Here is a 26,429-nt window from a genome sequence, read left to right on the forward strand (position 1 = left end):
AAAAAACTATTTTTATTGTTATTTTTATCGCGTTAAATAAATAATTTTGTGATTAAAATTTCACAATAGCAAAAAATCATAATCCATAAATGAAATATTATATAACTCAAACAAAATATTAATATAATATATAACTTTTTATTATTGAAAATCAAAAGTAATAACTCCTATATAAAACCTTGTCTTACTAAACTTACCAAAATACAAGCATTGCAATAAACACTAATCAGTCAAATCTACCATCCAGTTCCCTAAACTATGTTAATATCTAATAATGTATTTAAACCATCTAATAAGTGCTGTTTTTACTACTTAGAATATGAATATACAAGACAAGTAGCTTAGCTAAGTGATGATGAATAAGATTTGGAGGCCAAAAATTTCCTCCTTTTGTAATTAACTTTAAAACAAGCCCGCCTTAGTTTCTTAGTCTCTTGTGTGAGTTTCATTTCGGGAACTTGTTCTAACATCTTTGTTTCTTGCTCCATCTTGTAAGAAGAATCTGAGATAGAAAATAACTCAAGTTCAAAAAACGATCATATACTAAATGTATATGTATACAAAAAATATGAAATACGCTCTAATTATATATGGATATGAATGACATATGGAAAGTAGAAAAAAATAATATATATATAATATTATTGATCTTTTGGGTACATTATTATAAGGTTCAGGGATGAGAGAAAATCCAAAGAACGAAAGCACAAAGGAAAAGCACAAAGGGTATGAGATGAATGGCATTTTCTCCTTGGGACTTATAATTAGACTTACCATTAATAAGATCGGTGATGCTCTCCTTTATTACTAAAATAGAGGAATAGGAATATGCTTCTCAATTTTCCACCAATTTAACTACTCCAAGCATAATGCACAAAGAGGAGAAAAACTTGAAATAGCCACAACTAAGCCATTGAGCCATTATGCTTTTATTTGGCCTAATTTCCTTAAACCTCAAGCTATTAGCTAAAGCCATATGATTTGTTTTATATCTTTATAAGTAATAAATTTAGATGGAGGAAATTTTTCACAGGATGTTGTGCGGTATACTACAATAGAAAACTTATAATGGCAGCAAGATAATTATATAGAACAAAAACTTTAAAAACAAGGTATGAGTCAAGCCACCAAACACATTATAAATTGACTAACAGTGATTTATTGATCTTCAATAAACTAGAGTACAAATAAAAAGTAAAAACCCTTATGGATTGATTAAATAAGAAAAGAAGCACGTGGAGTTGAATGAGTTCTCACCCATTTGCAGAATTTGTCCTAATTGAATGATAGTTGCTTGGTGCAGGGACTCCGTTAACAACATGACCTGATATTATGCAGTGATCAATATCCAAAGCTGAATAATAAAGTTAATCAACCTAAAGCTAAAATTAACCATTGCTTTTTAGTTTTTACTCACTAAAATTCAACTTTTTTTTCTTAAATAAAAAACAAATATATTCCAAATCATTCACCTGTTGAAGAAGTTCCCTCTGCAGGTATTTCCTATTAGAAAGATCATATTAGCACAAATAAAAGAATTAATAGAAACCAACAGAAGCAATTACTGCATTTCTTACTATTTAATTCTTTTTATTTTTTTCCACAGGAAAAAAGTAATTAATGTCATAGTCCTTTAAATAAACTTTATGTGTTTAACCCAATACCAGATTGTGTTCAAGCAAACACATGATAGAGAAGCTACTGTTATTTCACCAAACGTATTAGCTGCTTTAAAATCTCCTCATAATTTTGGCAAGTTATTCAGAACATGATGAATAACCAGCTTATTCAATTCAAATAACAAAGTCCCATTTAGATTATGTCATCATTATGCAGTGATCAATATCCAAAGCTGAATAAGAAAGTTAATCAACCCAAAGCTAAAATTAACCATTGCTTTTTAGTTTTTACTCACTATTTACTTTACCTTTCTCAGCACTCCTGCCAAAAAGGAAACGGATGCTCGTCATTGTTTTTCATAATTTAAGGTCCTAATTGTCCAATGGCATAGAATCACTCAACACTCAATAGCCACATAAAAAAGGGGGGATAAAGTAAATCAACTAAAAACAGCTTCGAAGGGACTCAACTTGAAATCCATTAATCAAAATAATCTTATGTTTCATAAAGGACTGCTAAGTTATTCTAGTGAATCTTAGAACAACTTTATTAGGGGGGAAAATGACAACAGTGATCAATGATCTATTTCCATATGTCTAACTAGATTTTATTGAAACAGGTAAATGAGTGAGGGAAGTTGATAATACCTGGTATCCATGAGAAAGATTCCCTCCATGAGGAAGGTCAAGCACCATGATTCGCTCGTGAGGTTTCAGCAATGCAGTATTGGTGCACGAAATTGTGATCATCAACAATGGCGCCAAAGACTTGGAGCTCTCAAACGTGAATCACACTTTGTCACAATTCCGCACAACTAACCAGCAAGTGCACTGGGTCGTCCAAGTAATAAACCTTACGTGAGTAAGGGACGATCCCACAGAGATTGTCGGCTTGAAGCAAGCTATGGTCATCTTGTAAATCTCAGTCAGGCGGATTCAAATGGTTATGGAGTTTAAGGTGATGAAAATAAACATAAAATAAAGATAGAGATACTTATGTAATTCATTGGTGGATTTTAGATAAGCGTATGAAGATGCTTTGCTTCCCTTGAACCTCTGCTTTTCTATTGCCTTCTTCCAATCATTCATACTCCTTTCCATGGCAAGCTTTATGTTGGGCATCACCGTTGTCAATGGCTACATCCCGTCCGCTCAGTGAAAATGGTCCTGATGCTCTTTCACAACATCGGCTAATCAGCTGTCGGTTCTCAATCATGTCAGAATAGGATCCATTTATCCTTTTGCGTCTGCCACATGCCCCACAATAGCGAGTTTGAAGCTCGTCACAGTCATCCCTTCCCAGATCCTACTCGGAATACCACAGACAAGGTTTAGACTTTCCGGATCTCAGGAATGGCCGCCAATAATTCTAGCCTATACCACGAAGGTTCCAATCTTAGATTAGAAACCCAAGCGATATGCATTCAAGCCATTGCTAGTAGAACAGAGGTCGTTGTCAGGCACATGTTCATAGGTGAGAATGATGATGAGTGTTACGGATCATCACATTCATCAAGTTGAAGAACGAATGAATATCTTAAAGAAGAAGTAGGCGTGAATTGAATAGAAGAACAATAGTACTTTGTATTAATTCATGAAGAACAGCAGAGCTTCACACCTTAATCTATGGTGTGTAGAAACTCCACCGTTGAAAATACATAAGAACAAGGTCTAGGGATGGCCATGAGGCCAGCCCCCAAATGTGAAAAGGTCTATCAAAAGTATGAGTCAAAGATAGATGAAAATACAATAGCAAAAGGTCCTATTTATAGAAAACTAGTAGCCTAGGGTTACAGAAATAGGTAATTAATGCAGAAATCTTCTTTCGGGCCCACTTGGTGTGTGCTTGGGCTGAGCATTGAAGCTTCCATGTGTAGAGACTTTTCTTGGAGTTAAACGCCAGCTTTTGTGCCAGTTTGGGCGTTTAACTCCAGCTTTTGTGCCAGTTTTGGAGTTAAATGCCAGAATTCTTGAGCTAACTTGGAACGCCTGTTTGGGCCATCAAATCTCGGGCAAAGTATAGACTATTATATATTTCTGGAAAGCCCAGGATGTCTACTTTCCAACGCAATTAAGAGCGCACCAATTGGGCTTCTGTAGCTCCAGAAAATCCACTTTGAGTGCAGGGAGATCAGAATCTAATAGCATCTGTAGTCCTTTTTCAGCCTCTGAATCAGATTTTTGCTCAGGTCCCTCAATTTCAGCCAGAAAATACCTAAAATCACAGAAAAACACACAAACTCATAGTAAAGTCTAGAAATATGATTTTTAAATAAAAACTAATAAAAACATAATAAAAACTAACTAAAATATACTAAAAATAATGCCAAAAAGCGTATAAATTATCCGCTCATCACAATACCAAACTTAAATTGTTGCTTGTCCCTAAGCAACTGAAAATCAAATAGGATAAAAAGAAGAGAATGTACAATGAATTCCAAAAACATCTATGAAGATCAGTATTAATTAGATGAGCGGGGCTTTTAGCTTTTTGCTTCTGAACAGTTTTGGCATCTCACTTTATCCCTTGAAGTTCAGAATGATTGGCATCTATAGGAACTCAGAATCTAGATAGTGTTATTGATTCTCCTAGTTAAGTATGTTGATTCTTGAACACATCTACATTATGAGTCTTGGCCATGGCCCTAAGCACTTTATTTTCCAGTATTACCACCTACATAAATGCCACAGACACATAACTGGGTGAACCTTTTCAGATTGTGACTCAGCTTTGCTAGAGTCCCCAATTAGAGGTGTCCAGGGTTCTTAAGCACACTCTTCTTTTTGCTTTGGACCTCGACTTTAACCACCCAGTCTTGAAGCACAATTTTCGAAAAACAGGAAAATAAAGAACAAGGAAGTTAAAGAACGGGTCTACCTTAGTGATGGCGGCTTGTTCTTCCTCTTGTCCTTATCAATGAGGATGTCTTTCTCTATGTCAATTCCAGCTGAATTGCAGAGGTGACAAATGAGATGAGGGAAGGCTAACCTTGCCAAACGAGAGGACTTGTCCACCACCTTATAGAGTTCTTGGGATATAACCTCATGAACTTCCACTTCCTCTCCAATCATGATGCTATGTATCATGATAGCCCGGTCTATAGTAGCTTCGGACCGGTTGCTAGTGGGAATGATTGAGCATTGGATGAACTCCAACTATCCCCTAGCCACGGGCTTGAGGTCATGCCTTCTTAGTTGAACCGGCTTCCCTCTTGAATCTCTCTTTCATTGAGCGCCCTCTTCACATATGTCCATGAGGACTTGGTCCAACCTTTGATCAAAGTTGACCCTTCTAGTGTATGGGTGTGCATCTCCTTGCATCATGGGCAAGTTGAATGCCAACCTTACATTTTCCGGACTAAAATCTAAGTATTTTCCTCAGACCATTGTAAGCCAATTCTTAGGGTCCGGGTTCACACTTTGATCATGGTTCTTGGTGATCCATGCATTGGCATAGAACTCTTGAACCATTAAGATTCCGACTTGTTGAATGGGGTTGGTGAGAACTTTCCAACCTCTTCTTCGGATCTCATGTCGGATCTCCGGAAATTCGCCCTTTTTGAGCTTAAAAGGGACCTCGGGGATCACCTTCTTCTTGGCCACAACTTCATAGAAGTGGTCTTGATGCACCCTTGAGAGGAATCTCTCCATCTCCCATGACTCGGAGGTGGAAGCTTTTGCCTTTCCTTTCCTCTTTCTAGAGGTTTCTCCGGCCTTTGGTGCCATAAATGGTTATGAAAAAACAAAAAGCTTTAGCTTTTACCACACCAAACTTAGAAGGTTGCTCGTCCTCGAGCAAAAGAAGAAAGAAGAGAGTAGAAGCAGAAGAAATAGAGGAGATGGAGTGGGCTTTGTGTTTCGGCCAAGGGGGATAGGTAGTGTATATGTTTGTGAAAATGAAGGAGTAAAGATGGTTTTATATAGGGGTGAGAGGGGTGTGTATGGTTCGGCCATTATGGGTGGGTTTGGGAGGGAAAGTGGTTTGAATTTGAATGGTGAGGTAGGTGGGGTTTTATGAAGGATGGATGTGAGTGATGTAGAGAATGGTGGGATTTGATAGGTGAGGGGTTTTTGGGGAAGAGGTATTGAGGTGATTGGTGAAGGGGTGAAGAAGAGAGAGAGAAGTGGGGTAGGTGGGGATCCTGTGGGGTCCACAGATCCTGAGGTGTCAAGGATATCTCATCCCTGCACCAAGTGGCGTGCAAAACGCCCCTTTCTGCCAATCCTGGCGTTAAACGCCAGGCTGTTGCCCATTTCTGGCGTTTAACGCCAGCTTCTTGCCCATTCCTGGCGTTAAACGCCAGTTTGGTGTCCTTTTCTGGCGTTAAACGCCCAGAATGGTGCCAGACTGGGCGTTTAACGCCCATTCTGCTACCTTTACTGGCGTTTAAACGCCAGTAACTATCTCCTCCAGGGTGTTCTATTTTTCATTCTGTTTTTCACTTTGTTTTTGCTTTTTCAATTGTTTTTGTGACTTCACATGATCATCAACCAACAAAAAACATAAAAAACAATAGAAAATAGAAATTTAACATAGATAAGTAAAGATTGAGTTGCCTCCCAACAAGCGCTTCTTTAATGTCAATAGCTTGACAGTGGCTCTCATGGAGCCTCACAGATGTTCAGAGCAATGTTGGAACCTCCCAACACCAAACTTAGAGTTTGAATGTGGGGGTTCAACACCAAACTTAAAGTTTGGTTGTGGCCTCCCAACACCAAACTAAGAGTTTGACTGTGGGGGCTCTGTTTGACTCTGTATTGAGAGAAGCTCTTCGTGCTTCTTCTCCATGGTGACAGAGGGATATCCTTGAGCTTTAAACACAAGGGAGTCTCTATTCACTTGAATGATCAATTCTCCTCTGTCAACATCAATCACAGCTTTTGCTGTGGCTAGGAAGGGTCTGCCAAGGATGATGGATTCATCTATACACTTTCCAGTCTCTAGGACTATGAAATCAGCAGGGATGTAATGGTCTTCAACCTTTACCAAGACATCCTCTACAAGTCCATAAGCTTGTTTCTTTGAATTGTCTACCATCTCTAATGAGATTCTTGCAGCTTGTACCTCAATGATCCCTAGCTTCTCCATTACAGAGAGAGGCATAAGGTTTATGCTTGACCCTAGGTCACACAGAGCCTTCTCAAAGGTCATAGTGCCTATGGTACAAGGGATTGAGAACTTTCTAGGGTCTTGTCTCTTTTGAGGTAATCTCTGCCTAGTCAAGTCATCCAGTTCTTTGATGAGCAATGGAGGTTCATTCTCCTAAGTCTCATTACCAAATAACTTGGTATTTAGCTTCATGATTGCTCCAAGGTACTTAGCAACTTGCTCTTCAGTGACATCTTCATCCTCTTCAGAGGAAGAATACTCATCAGAGCTTATGAAAGGCAGAAGTAAATTCAATGGAATCTCTATAGTCTCAGAATGAGCCTCAGATTTCCATGGTTCCTCATTAGGGAACTCCATGGAGGTCAATGGGCATCCATTGAGGTCTTCCTCAGTGGGAATCACTGTCTCTTCCTCCTCTTCATGTTCGGCCATGTGAGATGTGGTTATGGCCTTGCACTCTCTTTTTGGATTCTCTTCTGTATTGCTTGGGAGAGTGCTAGGAGGGAGTTTAGTAATTTTCTTACTTAGCTGACCCAATTGTGCCTCCAAATTTCTAATGGAGGACCTTGTTTCAGTCATGAAACTTTGAGTGGTTTTGATTAGATCAGAGACGATGGTTGTTAAGTCAGAGGGGCTCTGCATAGAATTCTCTGTCTGTTGCTGAGAAGATGATGGAAAAGGCCTGCCATTGCTAAACCTGTTTCTTCCACCATTGTTGTTGTTGAAACCTTGTTGAGGTCTCTATTGATCCTTCCATGAGAGATTTGGGTGATTTCTCCATGAAGAATTATAGGTGTTTCCATAGGATTCTCCCATGTAATTCACCTCTTCTATTGCTGGGTTCTCAGGATCATAGGCTTCTTCTTCAGAGGAAGCTTCCTTAGTACTGCCTGTTGCTGCTTGCATTTCAGACAGACTCTGAGAAATCATATTGACTTGTTGGGTCAATATTTTATTCTAAGCCAATATGGCATTCAGAGTATCAATCTCAAGAACTCATTTCTTCTGAGTTGACCCATTATTCACAGGATTCCTTTCAGAGGTGTACATGAATTGGTTATTTGCAACCATTTCAATGAGTTATTGAGCTTCTGCAGGCGTCTTCTTCAGATGAAGAGATCCTCCAGCAGAGCTATCCAATGACATCTTGGATAGTTCAGACAGACCATCATAGAAGATTCCTATGATGCTCCATTCTGAAAGCATGTCAGAAGGGCACCTTTTGATCAATTGCTTGTATCTCTCCCAAGCTTCATAGAGGGACTCACCATCCTTCTGTCTAAAGGTTTGGACTTCCACTCTAAGCTTACTCAATTTTTGAGGTGGAAAGAACTTTACCAAGAAGGCATTGACTAGCTTTTCCCAAGAGTTCAGGCTTTTCTTAGGTTGTGAATCCAACCATGTTCTAGCTCTGTCTCTTACAGCAAAAGGAAAGAGCATAAGTCTGTAGACTTCAGGGTCAACCGCATTGGTCTTGACAGTGTCATAGATTTGCAAGAACTCAGCTAAGAACTGATGAGGATCTTCCAATGGAAGTCCATGAAACTTGCAATTCTGTTGCATTAGAGAAACTAATTGAGGCTTAAGCTCAAAGTTGTTTGCTCCAATGGCAGGGATAGAGATGCTTCTTCCATAGAAATCAGGAGTAGGTGCAGTAAAGTCACCAAGCACCTTCCTTGCATTGTTGGCATTGTTGTTCTTTTCGGCTGCCATAATTTCTTCTTCTTTGAAGAGCTCTGTTAGGCCCTCTAGAGAGAGTTGTGTTTTGGTTTCTCTTAGCTTTCTCTTCAAGGTCCTTTCAGGTTCAGGAGCAGCTTCAACAAGAATGCTTTTATCTTTGCTCCTGCTCATATGAAAGAGAAGAGAACAAGAAAGTATGGAATCCTCTATGTCACAGTATAGAGATTCCTTGAAGTGTCAGAAGAAAAGAAGAATAGAAGGAGGAAGTGGAGAAGAGGGGAAGAATTTTCGAAAATAAATTAAAAAAATTTTGAAATAATTAAAAAGAAATTTAAAAATTTGATTGAGATTTTCGAAAACTAAGATTGGGAAAGAAATCAAGTGATTTTTTGAAAAAGATTTTGAAATCAGAAATTAAAAAGATATGATTGAAAATTAATTTTGAAAAAGGGTGTGATTGAAAAGATATGATTGAGAAGATATGATTGAAAATCAAATTAAAGAGAGAAAGTTTTAAAACTAAAGTTGATTACTTGACTAACAAGAAATTAGAAGATATGATTCTAAAATTTAAAATTTGATCCTTTCTTAATAGGCAAGTAACAACTTAAAAATTTTTGAAGTAAATCTTGAATTGAAGCAAGGATTTTTGAAAATAGTAAAAATAAATATAAAATGGAAAGAAATTGATTTTGAAAGAGATATGATTGAAAAGATATGATTTGAAAAAGATTTGATTTTGAAAAACTATGAAAACTTGAAAAAAATGTGAATTAAAAACAAAATCTTCTCTCTAGTGTCATCCTAGCGTTTAACGCCCAAATCTCTACCTTTTTGGGCGTTAAACGCCCAGCCAGGTACCCTGGCTGGCGTTTAAATGCCAGTTTTTCTTCTTCACTGGGTGTTTTGAATGCCCAGCTTTTTCTGTTTGATTCCTCTGCTAAATGTTCTGAATCTTCAATTCTCTGTATTATTGACTTGAAAAGACATAGTTTTAAAAAAAATATTTTTGAATTTTTGATGATGGGAATCAATAAAAAAATGCAACTAAGATCAAATAAACAATGCATGCAAGACACCAAACTTAAAAGTTTGTATACTAAGGACTATAACAATGTAAAAATGCATGTAAGAAATAACAAAACGTACAAAACAAGAGAATTTGAAGATCAAAGCAATGAAATCATCAAGAACAACTTGAAGATCAATGAAGAACAATATGTATAAATTTTCAAAAATTAGAAGGATAAAGACATGCAATTGACACCAAACTTAAAATTAGACAATAGACTCAAACAAGAAACATAAAATATTATTGATTTTATGATTTTAAATTTTTTTTGAATTTTTTTCGAAAATTATATGGAAAAGAAAATAAAGAGAATCAAAACTTTTAATAAGAATTCCAGGAATCATGCAATGTTAGTCTAAACCTTCAGTCTAAAAAGATTAGACATGTTTGGCGCTTGGTGCACAAAATTGTGATCATCAACAATGGTGCCAAAAACTTGGAGCTCTCAAACGTGAATCACACTTTGTCACAATTCCGCACAACTAACCAGCAAGTGCACTGGGTCGTCCAAGTAATAAACCTTACGTGAGTAAGGGTCGATCCCACGGAGATTGTCGGCTCGAAGCAAGCTATGGTCATCTTGTAAATCTCAGTCAGGCGGATTCAAATGGTTATGGAGTTTAAGGTGATGAAAATAAACATCGCCCAACAATCGCAAGTTTGAAGCTCGTCACAGTCATCCCTTCCCAGATCCTACTCAGAATACCACAGACAAGGTTTAGACATTCTGGATCTCAGGAATGGCCGCCAATAATTCTAGCCTATACCACGAAGGGTTCCAATCTTAGATTAGAAACCCAAGAGATATGCATTCAAGCCATTGCTAGTAGAATAGAGGTGGTTGTCAGGCACATGTTCATAGGTGAGAATGGTGATGAGTGTCACGGATCATCACATTCATCAATTTGAAGAACGAATGAATATCTTAGAGAAGAAGTAGGCGTGAATTGAATAGAAGAACAATAGTACTTTGTATTAATTCATGAAGAACAGCAGAGCTTCACACCTTAATCTATGGTGTGTAGAAACTCCACCGTTGAAAATACATAAGAACAAGGTCTAGGGATGGCCGTGAGGCCAGCCCCCAAACGTGAAAAGGTCTATCAAAAGTATGAGTCAAAGATAGATGAAAATACAATAGCAAAAGGTCCTATTTATAGAAAACTAGTAGCCTAGGGTTACAAAAATAGGTAATTAATGCAGAAATCTTCTTCTGGGTCCACTTGGTGTGTGCTTTGGCTGAGCATTGAAGCTTCCATGTGTAGAGACTTTTCTTGGAGTTAAACACCAGCTTTTGTGCCAGTTTGGGCGTTTAACTCCAGCTTTTGTGCCAGTTTTGGAGTTAAACGCCAGAATTCTTGAGCTGACTTGGAACGCCTGTTTGGGCCATCAAATCTCAGGAAAAGTATAGACTATTATATATTTCTGGAAAGCCCAGGATGTCTACTTTCCAACGCAATTGAGAGCGCACCAATTTTGCTTCTGTAGCTCCAGAAAATCCACTTTGAGTGCAGGGAGTTCAGAATCCAACAGCATCTGCAGTCTTTTTTCAGCCTCTGAATCAGATTTTTGCTCAGGTCCCTCAATTTCAGCCAGAAAATACCTGAAATCACATAAAAACATACAAACTCATAGTAAAGTCCAGAAATATGATTTTTAAATAAAAACTAATAAAAACATAATAAAAACTAACTAAAATATACTAAAAACATACTAAAAACAATGCCAAAAAGCGTATAAATTATCCGCTCATCAAGTATACACATGAAAATTTGCAGGTGAACCAGACAGAGGTTGCACATTTACTGCAACATTGGGGTAAGAGACACATAAGCTACATTTCCCTCTCTCTTGTTTTTTCTTTTTTTGATTCTTTTCCCCCTTCCTTTGGCAATTAAAACAACATATTGAACATAGAAATATTCATTGGAGAAAGTGTGAGATGTGAAAGCAAAGTCCTATAAAGCCAAAATAGGGAAATTTGTCCATATACAATAAAACAAATCAGGTACTATGTTAGTGTTGTGTGATTACCTCCCCATTTCACTGGATCCAACCGGAACGCTTCCAAGGCACGCTTCTGGCGTAGTGTTTCAGCCATGTCAATATACCTGAAATAAGAAAGATCAGAAATCATTGAATTGATTCAATATTTCAATGTGACACTCCTATAGAAGAAAGCGAAAGAGTGACATACTCATTTTCACTATAGTATTTGGCACCAGGATATCCCTCACTGTATTTGTTTGTCATGATAGACCCTACAGCTTCCATCACAGAGACAGAGGTGAAATTTTTTGAGGGTATGAGTTCCAGCCCCTTCACAAACACGTGCTATGCAAATCAGTAAAGCACTAACCGAGAACATATTTACAAATCAAAACCGCGAAGAGAATGAAAATTTGTATACACGGATGTAAGAAAAAATTGAAGAAATTACATGAAGACCTTACCCCCAATTTATGCAAACAAGGAAGAAAATCAAAACCTAAAATTACAGAAATAGAAGTAGTAACAATTTGCAAAATGAAATATGAGTAATTAAAAGAAGAGAATGTGAATTTGTATATAAACCTAATTCAACGAAGATGGAGAAGGAGAAGCTTCACAGAGGACAACACGGTGGAGCAGGAAAAATCACACAGCAGATCCATCAATTGAAGTGAAACATACCTTTGGTAGCACAGTGCACTGTGATCTAGTTCTTGTAGTATCAAAGGCATGAGAAGCCGCAGTAGTAACTAAAGCTGACAATCCAGCAGTAATACTAACAAATAAAGGAGACAAGGGATCAACTTCTTCATCTGACCTGAGTCAAGAGAAGCACATTTGAACAAAAAGGGTAACTAGATTAAATTAGGAGTCAAAAATAAAAAAATACCAAGCACAAAAGGTTTGAAGTTCAGATCACAAATTTCTATAATGACCAAACTAGAGATGCATGGTTCACAGGCATTAATCAAGGGAAATGGTGGACAAAATTGAAACCGAAACTTTGCAAAAAATCAAAATTCAAAAACCAAGCTTTATCCTACTAAGTGGAAATGTTTATGTGTTCAATGAATGATAGTGGAGTGACTATCAAAAACCAAACAATCAGGCATCGGCTTGAACACAAAAACCTTTTTCTACTGGCTCCGAGTAAAGATTTCAAATTTAATAGCTCAATTATGAAAGCCCTAACTTGTGAGTTAGAAGTAAATCTATATATTAATATATAAACAAAAAGAAAGAGAGTAAGAGGGTAAAATACCTGTGCAGAAGACTCTAAATAGCTTTTTATTTTGTGCTGCTAGTTTTAGAACTTCAAAGATAACCCTTGAAAATCCATAGACTAAAATTGTACAGTTTTATGAAGAGGGACATATAGTCATTTGGAACAAAGCAATACTAATTTCTTATGTGAGTATTTCCTAAAAAGCTGAATCATAAAATGCTACTTACCACACAATTGATTTGCAGAAAAAATATAGGAATTACCCTTATAAAAGGTAGTGATGATTTCATAGACCCCAAATCAAGCTCCGAGACCAAGAATCCTTCCTAATTAAAAAATCCGGTATTGAAGCTCTTGGACAGTGACAATCTTGTGTTAAGAAATGAAGGGGAATCAAATCCAAAGGCCTATTTGTGGCAAAGCTTTGATTATCCTACAAATACATTCTTGCCAACCATGAAGTTGGGAAGGGACCTCCGAAAAGGTTTAGACTGGCACATAACTTGTTGGAAGAGTCCAAATGATCCATCCCCTGGAGACTTTTCTCTTGGTTTAGTTGTAAGGGATTATCCAGTCTATTACATGATGAATGGCACACAAAAAGTATATTGCTCTGAACCTTGGAATGGCCTTTACTTCAGTGGATTCCTAGATCTATCCTTTACATATATTTTTGAAGACAGTTTTGTCATAAACAAGGATGAGATATCCTATAGTTATAACACCAAGGTTGATTCTATCATTGGAAGAGGTGTAATAAGTCAAACAAGTCAATCTCTTACAAGTTATTTATGGTATGACAATCTTCAAAATTGGAAAATTTCTAGATCAACGCCAGGTGATATGTGTGATAAATATGACCTTTGTGGAGCCCATGCTTATTGCAGTGTAGCAAAATCAAAGCATGTCTGCCAATGCTTTAAAGGGTTCAGTCCAAAGTCACCAGAAGAATGAAACTCAAACAACTCCTCACAAGGATGCATTCGCGACGATCCATTAAGCTGCAATGTCACAAGCACTGATGTTTTTGTCAAATATACAGGCTTGAAAGTGCCAGATACTCAGCATACTAAGCTGCATGAGAATATTAATTTAGATGAATGCAGAAATCTATGTTTGAAGAACTGCTCTTGTATGGCTTATGCCAATTCAGACATAAGAGGAGGAGGCAGTAGATGCGCCATGTGGTTCGGTGATCTAATTGACATCAAACTATTTCAAAAAGGTGGTATTATGCCAATTGGAAGGAATTAGCAGACAAAAGACTTAATGGAGAGTACAATGAGAAAGAACTGCTGAGATTGATAAGACTGGGAATCGCATGCACCCGCTGTGACCCACAATTAAGGCCAAGCATGAGGAAAATTGTAAGCATCCTTGATGGCAAGGACAGCTTACTCATCGAACCGAACAAAGAGAGGAGGGAAGAATGGAGAAAAAGAAATGCAATTTCTTTGTCACTCATTAGGAGAATCCAAGCTCTAGGAATACAGTAAGAAGTTACAGAACACAATGGAGTAACCAAAATGGAAACTAAATTTTGTAAAACATACATTTTCTTCTTTGTCTCTCCATGTTTTATCTATTCTATAAGTTTATTGTCTATGAAGGTTGTATATAACAGAAAGTTTGATGTATCAGTGTTACTTTGTGATGAAGCAGGACTCAGACTACATATATCTATCTATACACATCCTTTTTCTTTTTCTTTTTTTTCTTGATTCATTGCCACAATCAAATTCTGTATCTATCCAACACACTTTTAAGAAAATGAAAAACTTTACACTCAAACATTCAACATGATAGAAATTAAAACAATCCTTTTAGAAGTATATCTGTTCTTACACAATGCATCATGCATCTATTCATCTGCATCAATTCCAACTCATTTGATGAAACCGAAGAGGAACTCCCTGATAGTGACTTGTCCATTATTGTCCCAGTCCACTTCTTCTACAAGGATGAGACAACCAAAAAGGGATGTCAAAGTAGGTAATAACAATATTGTTGTATATTTTAATGTATATTTTATCATCCAAAACAGCATGCACGACAAACAGCGAAGGTTCAAGCTCCAGCTTACCAGCTTCAATCTTTGCCAGATCTAATACCTGGTTTATAAGTGACACTAAAGCTTTTTCACTTTCCTGAGCCATTCTCACATACTCCACTTAGTATTTACAACCTAAAACACAAACACACTATCAAAACCTCACAGCACATTGAAAAAATAAGAAAATCAAAATACACAGTTTTACTTTTCTCCAATAATAACAAATTCAAAAAAGCTTAAAAACCAGTACCAAATGAATAACAACGAAAATCACAAGGAATTTATATCCACGTATTCACGCACTCTCATGTTTCAATCGAATTGGTAAAAAATCTAGCAAAGGAGAGAAAATATTCATACTTTTGAACCCTAGAATGTGAAAAGTAGCGAGCTGACCTGCTGATCCAGAACAAAAAGGGAGACACTGAAGGAGGAAGCCGGAGGAGATCGTCGCTGGAGGAGACATCAGAGGAGGGAGATCGTCGCTGGAGGAGACGTCGGAGGAGGGAGATCATCGCTGGAGCAGACATCGCAGGAGGAGATCATCGCTTGAGCAGACATCGCCGGAGGAGATCGCTGTTGAGGAGATCTTCGCTGGAAGAGATATCACCGGAGAAGATCGCCGTCGAAGAGAACGCAGGAGGAGATCGCGTAGTGTTTCAACTTTTTGCTCGAACACGGTGATACAGGGTAGCGTTTTTGAAATGAGGGTTTGGTCAATTTTTGTATTTTAAATATAGTTAATGACAATGGCGGTTCAAACCCGCCAGAATTACCAAAAACCGCCACAAAATACAAATCAATTATAGCAACAACACAAAACGACGCAATACTAAATATTATGGCAGTTCTTAAGAACCGCCGTAATACAAATGCCATTTTAAACTCTCTTTTTTTGTAGTGATAATGCAGTTATTTTTTAATCAAATATAGTATATGATTCAGTATAGAATAAGTTGAGCAAGTTTCCTAATTCTATAAATTGTATTCACATATTGATGGTATACTATTGTTGGCAGCTAAGAAGTTTAGGGTTAATGAATTTGTGAACCTGAAAGATCATAACAAACCTATACAAGAGGTTAGTTCATTCTAAGTTTTTTTGCATAATTATTTATATTTTCAAAGAAGAAAGACTAAAATGTTAAAATTTAAATCCCTTTTGATGCTGACTTACCGGACTGAATTGCACTGCAATGTTAATGAAAATAGTTAACAAACAATTATCAGACAGAGGAGAAAATAGTGAAGTAAGAGGTTCTTTTAGTTGATCAATTTGCATGATACTAGTTATATATAAGGATAATGGTATTTGATACTATCATGCCTTCCTTTTCTTTCCTTGTAAATAATTTGTTATCTTGTTTCCTTGAAGTTGAAATTTCTCTTTTTGTTTCTATTTTTTGTCTTTTTAATATATGCTGCTACTGTGTGATATAGCATGTACCTAAGGTAACTTAGTAGTAGTAGTAGTAGTAGTAGTAGTAGTAGTAGTAGTAGTAGTAGTAGTAGTGATTACTATTAAGAATAGATTAGATTAGATTAGATTAGATTGGGGGGTGTGGTTTCTCTTACTTAATCTTTTAGTTTTATTTTTGAGAAAGCATATGTCAAGAAAGCATGTGAAAGTTCAAACTTAGTCATGAAGTCCTTACTCTTACAAAATTTTTGTTAGGTGTAGTTCCACCAAATCATTTTTATCCTCGTATATGATATTTATTAAAAAGTTGAACCACCTATATGTAGTTAAACTGAAGCTGTGAATCAAGCAAACTGAAGAGGTAAGCAACACTTGTGGAATTGTGTGAACTAAAGAACTTGTTCTTGTTGCTAATTAAAGCATTATTATTGCAGGGTTTTATGTACATATACTCAGTGATGAGAGGTTCAGTAGCTTAAGGTGCAGGGTTAGGAGAACTGTATGAAGAGGTAATAGCAAGTGGATTCCTTCTTGTGATATCTTGGTTGAAAGGGAAAAGAATAATGCCAAAGATTGTATGTAGTGGTGGTCTTATTCATTGCTTATAATCCAGAGACTCATTGGATATCATGTCTTGTGCCCATGTTTGTAGTTGCAAATATTGCTATTTTCATCCTTGCCATGCAAATATTACAAATACTCCAGGGTAATTGTGTCGCCAGGTTCCTTGGTAGGATCTCTTTTCAGCCTCTTAAGGAGAATCCACTGCTTGGCCCTTATTCTTCAACGTAACACCTCTCACTTTTCTTCATTCTTTTTTGCTTTTATTCAATCACTTGCTCTACTTGTTTCTATCTCATGCAACTTCCCCTAATTAGTCTCAATTTATATATTTCAAGTCAAGTATTTTCTGTTTTTATTCAAATTTCTAATGTCTTAGTTGCAAATAATTTTGAAGCAGAACCATAGAAATGGGTGAAGTAAGAATTCTCTTTACACTCTACTTTTATTATTCATTTTATTTCTTTCTTTTCTATTTCTTCATTTGGTACATGCATTTAAATTAAATGAGGTTTTGTGTTTTGGTGTTATAGGAGAAGAAGAAGGAGGAGGAGGAAAAGAAAAAAGAGAGCAAAAAAGAAGAAAAGGAGAAGAAGAATAAAAAAAAGAAGGAAGAAGAGTCTCCAGCAGAAGAAATAGTACTTAAGGTTGATATGCATTGTGAAGCTTGTGCAAGAAAAGTTGCAAAAGCATTGAAAGGCTTTCAAGGTCACTCATTTTCTTTATTCTTCTTCTTATATTATAAATGCTTTACAGATTTGAATTTTGAAAAAAGAAACATCATTCGTCTTTTTCTAGAATTTCAATTAAATTAAATCAAATTAGTTAAATGTCTCAAAATAAAATAAAAAAATAATTTTTTAAAAAATACAGTTTTTCAGTAGTTTTAGTAATTACTTTCAATCATTTCAAAAATAATTGAAATTAACGATTAAAATTACTTGAACACCGATATTTCTAAAATACTAGAAATGATTTGGATAAAATATTTGTAATGTTTGGAGAAATCAGGAGTGGAGGAGGTGAGTGCAAATAGCAAAGAGAGCAAAGTGGTGGTGAAAGGAAAGGAAGCTGACCCATGAAAGTGGTTGAGAGACTTCAAAAGAAAAGTGGTAAAAAAATAGACCTCATTTCACCTTTGTCTAAATCTCAACAAGAAGAACAAGAAAAAAATAAAGAACCACCCAAAAAAGAAGAACCTCAGCAGCCACCTCAAGAGAACAAAGATCACGTACTTTAATTTATTCATTCTCTTTGTCATCTACTAAAATTTCTCTATGATGCTAATATTGTTACTAAAATTAGAAATTTGTATAGCATATGTTTACTTGAGGTGCTTGATAGAGTTGCTAGATAAAGCTATAGAGAAAAATCCTCTCTATTTGATGAATTTAGATGGGGTTATAGGCCAAGTGACTATTCCAGAACAAGTGACTATTTCAGACCAAGTAACTACTCAAGATGGGGTTTCTCTGATGATGATAATGGCCTTGGAGATTCACTCAACACAACGTTTTCACCAGCGGCCTCTAATGAAGATGGATATGGATGGTGGGGAGGTTAACATTTTCTTATTCATCATTCTTAAATTGTTTTCAAAAAATATTTATGACTATTGAAAGAAGATGAAAATATAGTCAAAATAATCAACATTATTATTATTATTTTGTTCTTGTAATAATGCATAGAAAATGAGAAGAGTAGTTATGATAATGTATACTGACAGCTACAGTGATTGGAAAAGAAAAAATGTAGAAAGAATTTGAAAAGCTAAATGTTTTGTTCTATTTTGAATATTTTGTATTATTAGTGGATTGCAATTTAATTTAAATGAATATAAGTCTAAGTTTAGTTATTTGTCTTGTCTTGAGTATTTATGTTAGAGGATTATTTATTATTTTAATAAGTTTGTAAATTTATTATCTAATATTTAAAAGTTTATTTGCATTAATTATTTTCTATTTTATTTCTATATTAAAAGTTTATTTGCATTAATTGTTTACTATTTTTTAAATAGAAAAAAATAATTCAAACATATAACTATTAAAATCGACGGCAAAGTTGTCGTTTTTTAAGTTTAAAATAGACAAAAAAAAAAGCCAAATATAGACATAGAATTTGTCGGTATCTAAATAATTAAATCGACGGCAACTGTGTCAATTTTATGGAATCAAATATCGACGGCAGCGTTGTCGATTTTATTAAACATATTATAGACGAAAGTATTGTCGATTTTATTGAATCAAATATCGACGAAAATGGTGTCTATTTTATATATTAATATCGATGGTCACGTTGTCGATTTTAGTAAGAAGGTAAAATTTTCAAACTCATATTATAGATAGAAAAGCTGTCGATTTTATTAAATTATTATCGATGGCTAGGCAAGCCGTCGATTTTATTAGAATTTTGAAAAATCGACAAGCTTAATAGTGACCACCTCCACCATCCATTTTGCCGTCAAATTTTAATATTATCGACGGCTTAGCCGTCGATTTAGCCGTCAATTTTAACGATGTTTCTTTTAGTTTGTCTTTTTTAATTATATAAATTATTTAAAATAATATTTTAATAAATAATAAAATCTATTATTTCTAAATTTATTTCAATAATACATGTTAAGAATGAGGCTGGATTCGCAGACACTTGATAGTATTTAAATGTGAACAAATGTGTTCAGAGAAATATTTTTTATTTTCTATTAAACACGGTTAGATACAGAAGGCACGTGTAACGGATGAGTGTAAGATGAGTGTCGTGTCTGAAATGTATTCAATACATGAACACAATAACTCAGTGAAATATTCGTACTACATGGATTCAACACCATTTAGCTAGTTTAATGATAAGAAAAGTACATCATTTAGTTGGAAATGATACAGTTAAAAAATTTCTATGTCACGTTTAAAAAATTTATCAAAATAAAAAAAATTTATGTCACGATTAAAAGATTTTTGTGTTATTTTTTGATAAATTCTCCATAATTCGCTGTTAAAAATTTTTTATGTCACGGTTAAAAAATTTCAGTGTCAAAATAAAAAAAAAAAATCTATGTTACGATTAAAAGATATTGGTGCTATTTTTCTGATAAATTCTCCATAATTCAAAACTCCTCCTTCTCTTCTTCTTCTTCTTCTTTCATCTTTTTAACAGGAACCTACGTCACAGACTCACGGTTAAGAAATTTGATGTCAAAATTAAAAAAATTTTCTATGTCATGAATAAAAAGTTTTAATGTTATTTTTTTAATAAATTCTTCAAAATTCAGCAACATTAGTAGAAATAAAAGAACCATAATGAAAAAGAAACAAGTAAAGAAGAAGTATGTAACTTATATGCACGTTGTATCATGTGTAGGTGATTTTTGTTAGATTTTATTAATTTGATTGGATTTTATATATTCACAAAAATACTTGAATAATATATAGTGAAATTTTTTTTTTTAAATATTTAATAATGACTATTATTATTAAATCTCAATCATTCATATCAAAATATAATAAAATAAACAAATTAAATTTATTTAATCAATAAAAAATACAATATTTCTCACTTAATAAGAAATTAGAAATGTTTAAAAATGAAAAGAAAAACCTACACCTCTGAGTTTTCTAATAAAAAAAATCAATCTAATTTGATCATTCATAAAAAACAATGGTAGTGTATGCATACTGAGTATGTGATTCTTTTATCAAATAATCATTTTGTGGTTCTGTTTTTGAGAAATCAACATATTTAAAGTTGAAATAATAATAATAATAATTCGTACTCCATATAATAATATACATGTTAATTTCTTGAGGTTTGACAATAATAAGCTCTTAAAAATTCAACTTTGTTTATCACAGGAAATCAAGTGGATGTAATTTAATCTAAATAAATATATAAATAATTATGTTAGATGTATATTAAAATTAGTTATTAAAATTAATTATTAAAATATAATTGTAAAATTACTAGTGTTCATAACACGCAGCGAAAGTAATAAAGTAATCTTATTAATCTATTTTGTGTTTAAAACTTTATTGAAATAAGATGGGTTAGATGTCAATACCTGAGTACCCTAGTGAATGAAAACTTTCTCCTTCGATAGTACAAAGGTATTATGTGTATCCACACCAAGACTGATCCTTGTTGTCAACTCCTTGACCAATAGATTTAACTGAGAAATTTCTTGCAACTCCTTGCACTAGCAATTCTTCACTAAGAATTGAAATATTTGTGTATGTGGAGGTAAAAGAAAAACTTGTATGTTCTTTCTTTTATCATATACACATATATATAGTATGAGATTGGTGATTGATTTGTCAATCAAATTACAACTTAATTTGAAAAAGAATCAGTTGGGATCTTATCCATATTTAAAACTCATCATAGAATAAATAATTAATTATTTAATATTCTCAATTATCATATTATTATATTCATGGTGCTAGCAAAGAATATAATAATATTCCATTTGAATTAATATAATTATTTATTTGATCTAATCAAAATAATAATTAAATGATTATTTACCAAGGATTAGAACACTCGTTAGTGTGTGACCCCATAGGTTCAATATTAAGCGGGTAGTAAATTAGTCATACTAAATTTACTAATCAAGGTTGGCGTCTAGCAACGCTCCTTGACGACCCGATAGTATAAAGTAATAATATTTTTACTAAGAACCCAAGATGAACAAAAAAATACAACTCCTTCCATCTTTTCAACTCTTGGCTAACTTTTAAAGTACGGTTTGATTGTCAAACTCTAACTTGTAACCATTATTATAATGAATTATGAATGACTTAAGAAACTCATTTCTTAATTCATTCAAACCCCTTGGCCAAGGCATTGTTTATTTCATTCATTATAATCGTAGAGCTCAAACTCATTACCATAGTTGATGGATTCCATTTTGACTAATCATTAATTCTACAAGTATTTAAATCATACCCAATGTCCATTCAACTAACACCGTAGGGTGTTAGGTGTCCGGAATCAAAGTATAACAAATACATTGTCAATTATGTAACACCCTAACTACTAAAGCTCACGCTTCCGGCTGCGCAACTCTGATAGCTTGGACATTACGACGACACTTATACTATTTAATACTAAAATATGAGCCTGTTTAAAACTTTAAACCACAATACCGCTCCCAAAATACTTTCGTCATACAACATACATCCGTACATACAATACACTTACAACAATTCAATTCACAAAGNCAATGCAATTCCTATCCCTCTTACAAAAGTATAAAGATAAAGGCGAGGGAACAAAAATATACTAAAACAATACAAAGCATCTCAATAACAACAACTAAATAAACTCTTCGTAACTTCTGCGCCCATATCCTGAAAGGGGAAAAATGTAGGGGGGTGAGAACATCATCCTCGAAAGGGTTCTCAGTAGAGGATTTTTAGGAATTACTATAATAGGATACGTGAAGATAAACCGTACCAGTGATTAATAAACATCTTATGCCTCTTTTCAAAAACAACGATTTACAATAAAAGTAAAGTCGGAAATCTTTTCTGAAAGAGGAACCATTCAATTCTCAAAAACTCAAAAGCCTTTCAAAACGGTTTATCTATGCTGAAACAAAATAGCCTTTTATATTTTATTCTAAACCAGAAACACAAAACCAAAATCAACCATCGGTTCATCTCATTCCAACCACGGCCCTAGACCCAAACAATCCAACCATCAACCAATCACCACAGTCCAACAGAGTCCCAGTAGCAAACACAAATAGGAAGATGCAAGCACAAACAAACAGTTATTGCAAGTAGAACAATTAGCAATTAATCACATAGGCAAACCAAGTATAATATGCACACCCAAACAATGTCACATAGATGCATATGATGCATGCCTGTCCCTAGTGGCTGATGATATCATCTGTCGGTTATAAAGCCAACCCGACAAGTCCTGGTAGCTAACCATTGGACTGTCCCTCTGTCACGCATCCCCAACTTGAGTTATACTCAATATAAACTTAATCATAATCATGATCCATATCCAACACCCTCACTAGTGTATATTCACGGGGGCGAGCTCATCCGGGGCTTTCACAGTGCCCGGCCACACTTACGACATAGGGTCAAAAGAGCTTCGAGTCTCAACCTGGAGCACGTGGTGGCTAGCCACTGCTTCCTCCCAGGAAAATCCTCATCTCCGATAGTGGAAGTGCAAATATTCACAATTATCAATATCTCAGCATATATGCATTCATTCTCAGCCAGGGATCAACATCCATCTCAGCCATCCGGCTCACGGTTCAATCCATAACCAGCCAATATTGATAATCATACACAGCCATTCCGGCTCACGGTTCAATCCAGAACCAGCCAATATTCATAATCATACATAGCCATTCCGACCCATAATAAAAACAGCACTTCCACCATTCAAAATTATCAAATTCATAAAACCGGCATTTAAGCCATAAATCACTTTTCTCAAGTCATTTCACTTTGAAATCAAATTTCAACTCTTTTCAGCCATGGCTTTAAAGATCTCATTTCTCAAATCATCTCAGGCTCATAAGCCACTTTTACTCAAGGTAAATTCCCCTTTTAAAAACAATGCCACTCTCGGCACCCTCTTTCCAAAACTTCTATAATCATGGCAAGTTAAAAATCTCTTTGAGATATTCAAAATCACCCATCCAACAATGGGATTTTTATAACAAGTTTCTTTCCCAAGTCTTTAGGGGAGAATAACATAACTCATTTCGCCAAATCCATTTAAAATCATTAAAACCTTGGCTTTCCAATTTGAGTAATAAAATACGGTCTAAGCCAAACCGAGTCATGAAATCATTTACTTCTTTCTAAGTCGTTTTCTTTACTTAGGCAAAACCAGCTTAAATCCCCATGATGAATTCTAAAGCATTTCAACTGTTCAAAATTGTTTTAGTCTTGCAAAAATTCAGAATTCAAAGAGTACTTAAAACCTTTCTCAAAACATTTCAAAATGAAACTTGTCAATAGACATTCAGGTTCTTTCAAAGTCATTGAAACTTCTTTAATTGAAACCCCCAAGTCAAATTCAAAGGCATAAACCCTTTTCACATTCAAACAGCTTTAAAACACAAGTTTCATCTAAATAACTTTCTTCTGGAAGAGATACAATGCCTTTCTTAAGAAGCAAGACTAAATAACAATTTTCTCTTTACTAATTCATTTCGAAAGCATGAATCATCCTTTTCTCGATAATTCAAATAAAATAGTAGAAGTCTTTAACTCATCATTTTCCAGACAACATTTCAATAAAGACTCGGATTTTATAGAAATTTCGGCAGCACCTCCCCTAAAACTTGGACTTTGCCACCCGGTTCGGGTCCCAACAAATCGTCCACAATCCTTTTCAACAGCCCAAAATCCAAAATCAGTTCAAGGCAAGCTAAACCCAACAGTCATCTCAATTCCATATTCTAAGAAAATCGTTTCAAAAATATAATCGTTATCAGCCGAATAAACTCATTTCTAAGGTTTCAAAGAAACGGTTCAGTGATAATCATTCATCAAAAACCAGATCATTTAAAGCAAGCCAGGCTGAATTCAAGAGTTGATTCTATTTTTCACATTCTTAAGAAAATCCATTCAACTCAAATCAATTTCCAACGAATTAAACTCGATCTCAAAGCTTTAAAAGAATCAACTTGAAAAGCATTTCGTTTCACAAAACCACACAACAATTCAACCAACAGACGTTCATAACCAACCAAGGCAAATCAAGCCATACATAAGGCCGATACAATCACCAAATACACATTCACTCACATCAGTATCCATATGTAATAATTCCAATATATAAAATATAGTTTTTGGAAAGCGCCCCTACCTCAAAACGCAAAACCATAGCCCAAATGCGTCACAGAATCCTTTCCGCCTCGACCCGAAATCAACAATCAAAATCCCGGCAGCCAAAACCTCGGTTCCAAGCCACTTTCGCAACAATCTCAACAACTCTAATCGCAACATACAACAACCAAAACTCAATCGTATAGCAATTAATGCCACAAATCTCGGCGTATGATAACAGAATAGTAACTAAAGGACCTTAAAATCGAAAATGCTTACCGAACCGAAGGAGGAACGGCTGAACCGGTTCGGCAGCAGCCACCTCAAGCGGCAGCGGCGACGACTTCCGATCACGATAACCGTGACTGCACAACAACGTCATGACCATAAGACCCAGGAACAGGAAGGAATGAGAACCAACTGCAAAGACCCTTACCGGCGGTAGTTTCAGCGGCCAAGGCGATTTTCTCCGGCGGCCATACAGTGGACCACAACCACTGCGGCAGCGAGGTCTTTCTGGTGGCCAGAACTCTGGCGACGCAGCAGTAGTGACGTTTTCCGGCGGCAGAGGCTTACCGGCGCACCCCATGAGCGGCGACAAGGTTCCCAACAGCAGCTGGGCTTCACGGCGGCAGAGTAAGTACGACTGGCAGTGGCGCGGCTGGAGGTCATGGCGCGTACGGCGGCGACGCGGAAGGACTCCGACGGGGTGGTTGGACCTCAGCTCGGCCTCAGATCTGTTCTCTCCTTTGCGCGTCTCCCTTTCTCTCAGCCTGGTTCGGCGACTCGCGGATGGACTGAATGACGGCGGCACGGGGACGGTGGCGTGACGGCGAGACGTGGGTCGATGGCAGGACTCGGCGGCACGCTCTCTTCTCTCTTCCCTTGCGTGACAGCCCTCAAGGCGTGGCACGACGGCGCGACAAGATGGGACGACAGCGTTGAGCAAGACGGCGGCGCGAGTCTTCCTCTCCTTCTCCCTTATTCTGCGGCCCCTTCCCCTTACCCCCATTCTTCTTTCTTTTTCGTTCTTTCAGAGAAAAAGGAAACTTTGTGTGTGTTTAGGGTAGAGAGGGGCAGCAGCTGCGGCTGCGTGGGTTTGAGGGAGCTAGGGTTTCATTTTGAAACTTAGGGTTAGGGGTGATTGGGTAATTTCACATAAAATTAGGAATAATATAATAATTGAAACCCAAATTAAATCCAACACTAATTATATATAGAAAATACTATTTACTCATCAATTTCACAAATTATTTTCAATAAAATGCCCAAATCTAAAAATTAGAAATAATATACTTAATTTCTTCATTTTCCAAAATAGCAGTAATAATATTTAAAATATTACTTATCTAATCTAAATCATATAAAATCCTTATTATTTCATAACTATCAACCATATACTTTAAATATAGAAAATAATCCAATAATTATAAAATTGAATAATAATCATAACTTATCTCAAGTTCAATAAATCAAAACTTGCCTTAATTATCCTTTATAAAATAATCTCTGAAATTAAGGCTATAAATAACTATATGATTTGAGACTTGATCATAATAAGACTTTTCAAAAGTTCTGGATCTTACAAATTACTATGATAGTCGCAGGTCAAAGGAAAATTCTAATATTATGTTCATCATAAGAATATCCTATTGACAAATATACGGTAACTATAACCATTAGGAATTCTTAGAGTGAGTCAGTTCAATGGTTATATCTCTATATATATCATTTATATATATAATTTAATAAATAAAATCTATTAATTTTCATCAAATGAAGGCTATATATATATATATCTCCGAATCACTAATGTCCCATTTTTAGTGATTCTACGATTAAGAACAATTTAAATTAAAAGTCACTCATAAAACGTATATCTCATTATTACGATCCCTATT

The 26,429-nt window shown here is 35.4% G+C and overlaps 1 protein-coding gene and 2 long non-coding RNA genes across 3 annotated transcripts; all 3 read right to left on the reverse strand.

Moving 5' to 3' along the window:
• LOC110263363 lies at positions 1,137–1,639 on the reverse strand. The gene is made up of 2 exons (XR_002348878.1): positions 1,473–1,639; positions 1,137–1,324 (listed from the first exon to the last, which is right to left on the reverse strand). It is a non-coding gene; the product is annotated as an uncharacterized LOC110263363 (long non-coding RNA).
• LOC110263764 lies at positions 17,235–19,562 on the reverse strand. The gene is made up of 3 exons (XM_021105538.1): positions 19,452–19,562; positions 17,741–17,828; positions 17,235–17,437 (listed from the first exon to the last, which is right to left on the reverse strand). The coding sequence occupies exons 1-3, from the start codon at positions 19,560–19,562 to the stop codon at positions 17,235–17,237; spliced, it is 402 nt and encodes a 133-aa protein (XP_020961197.1).
• LOC110264017 lies at positions 22,006–24,851 on the reverse strand. The gene is made up of 3 exons (XR_002349747.1): positions 24,808–24,851; positions 24,569–24,695; positions 22,006–22,074 (listed from the first exon to the last, which is right to left on the reverse strand). It is a non-coding gene; the product is annotated as an uncharacterized LOC110264017 (long non-coding RNA).

Source organism: Arachis ipaensis, chromosome B06 (genome assembly GCF_000816755.2).
Source record: "Arachis ipaensis cultivar K30076 chromosome B06, Araip1.1, whole genome shotgun sequence".
Taxonomy (NCBI): Eukaryota; Viridiplantae; Streptophyta; class Magnoliopsida; order Fabales; family Fabaceae; genus Arachis; species Arachis ipaensis.

What these genes read in the sequence shown, in the direction of transcription:
- LOC110263764 (XM_021105538.1), bottom strand. Translation starts at nt 19,562, where the DNA reads ATGGTGTTGAATCCATGTAGTACGAATATTTCACTGAGTTATTGTGTT. An exon ending in ATCCGTTACACGTGCCTTCT is followed by an intron (nt 17,829 to 19,451) that starts GTATCTAACCGT and finishes TTTCTTTTGAAG; the next exon opens with TCTCTCAACCACTTTCATGG. An exon ending in ACTCACCTCCTCCACTCCTG is followed by an intron (nt 17,438 to 17,740) that starts ATTTCTCCAAAC and finishes ATGAGTGACCTT; the next exon opens with GAAAGCCTTTCAATGCTTTT.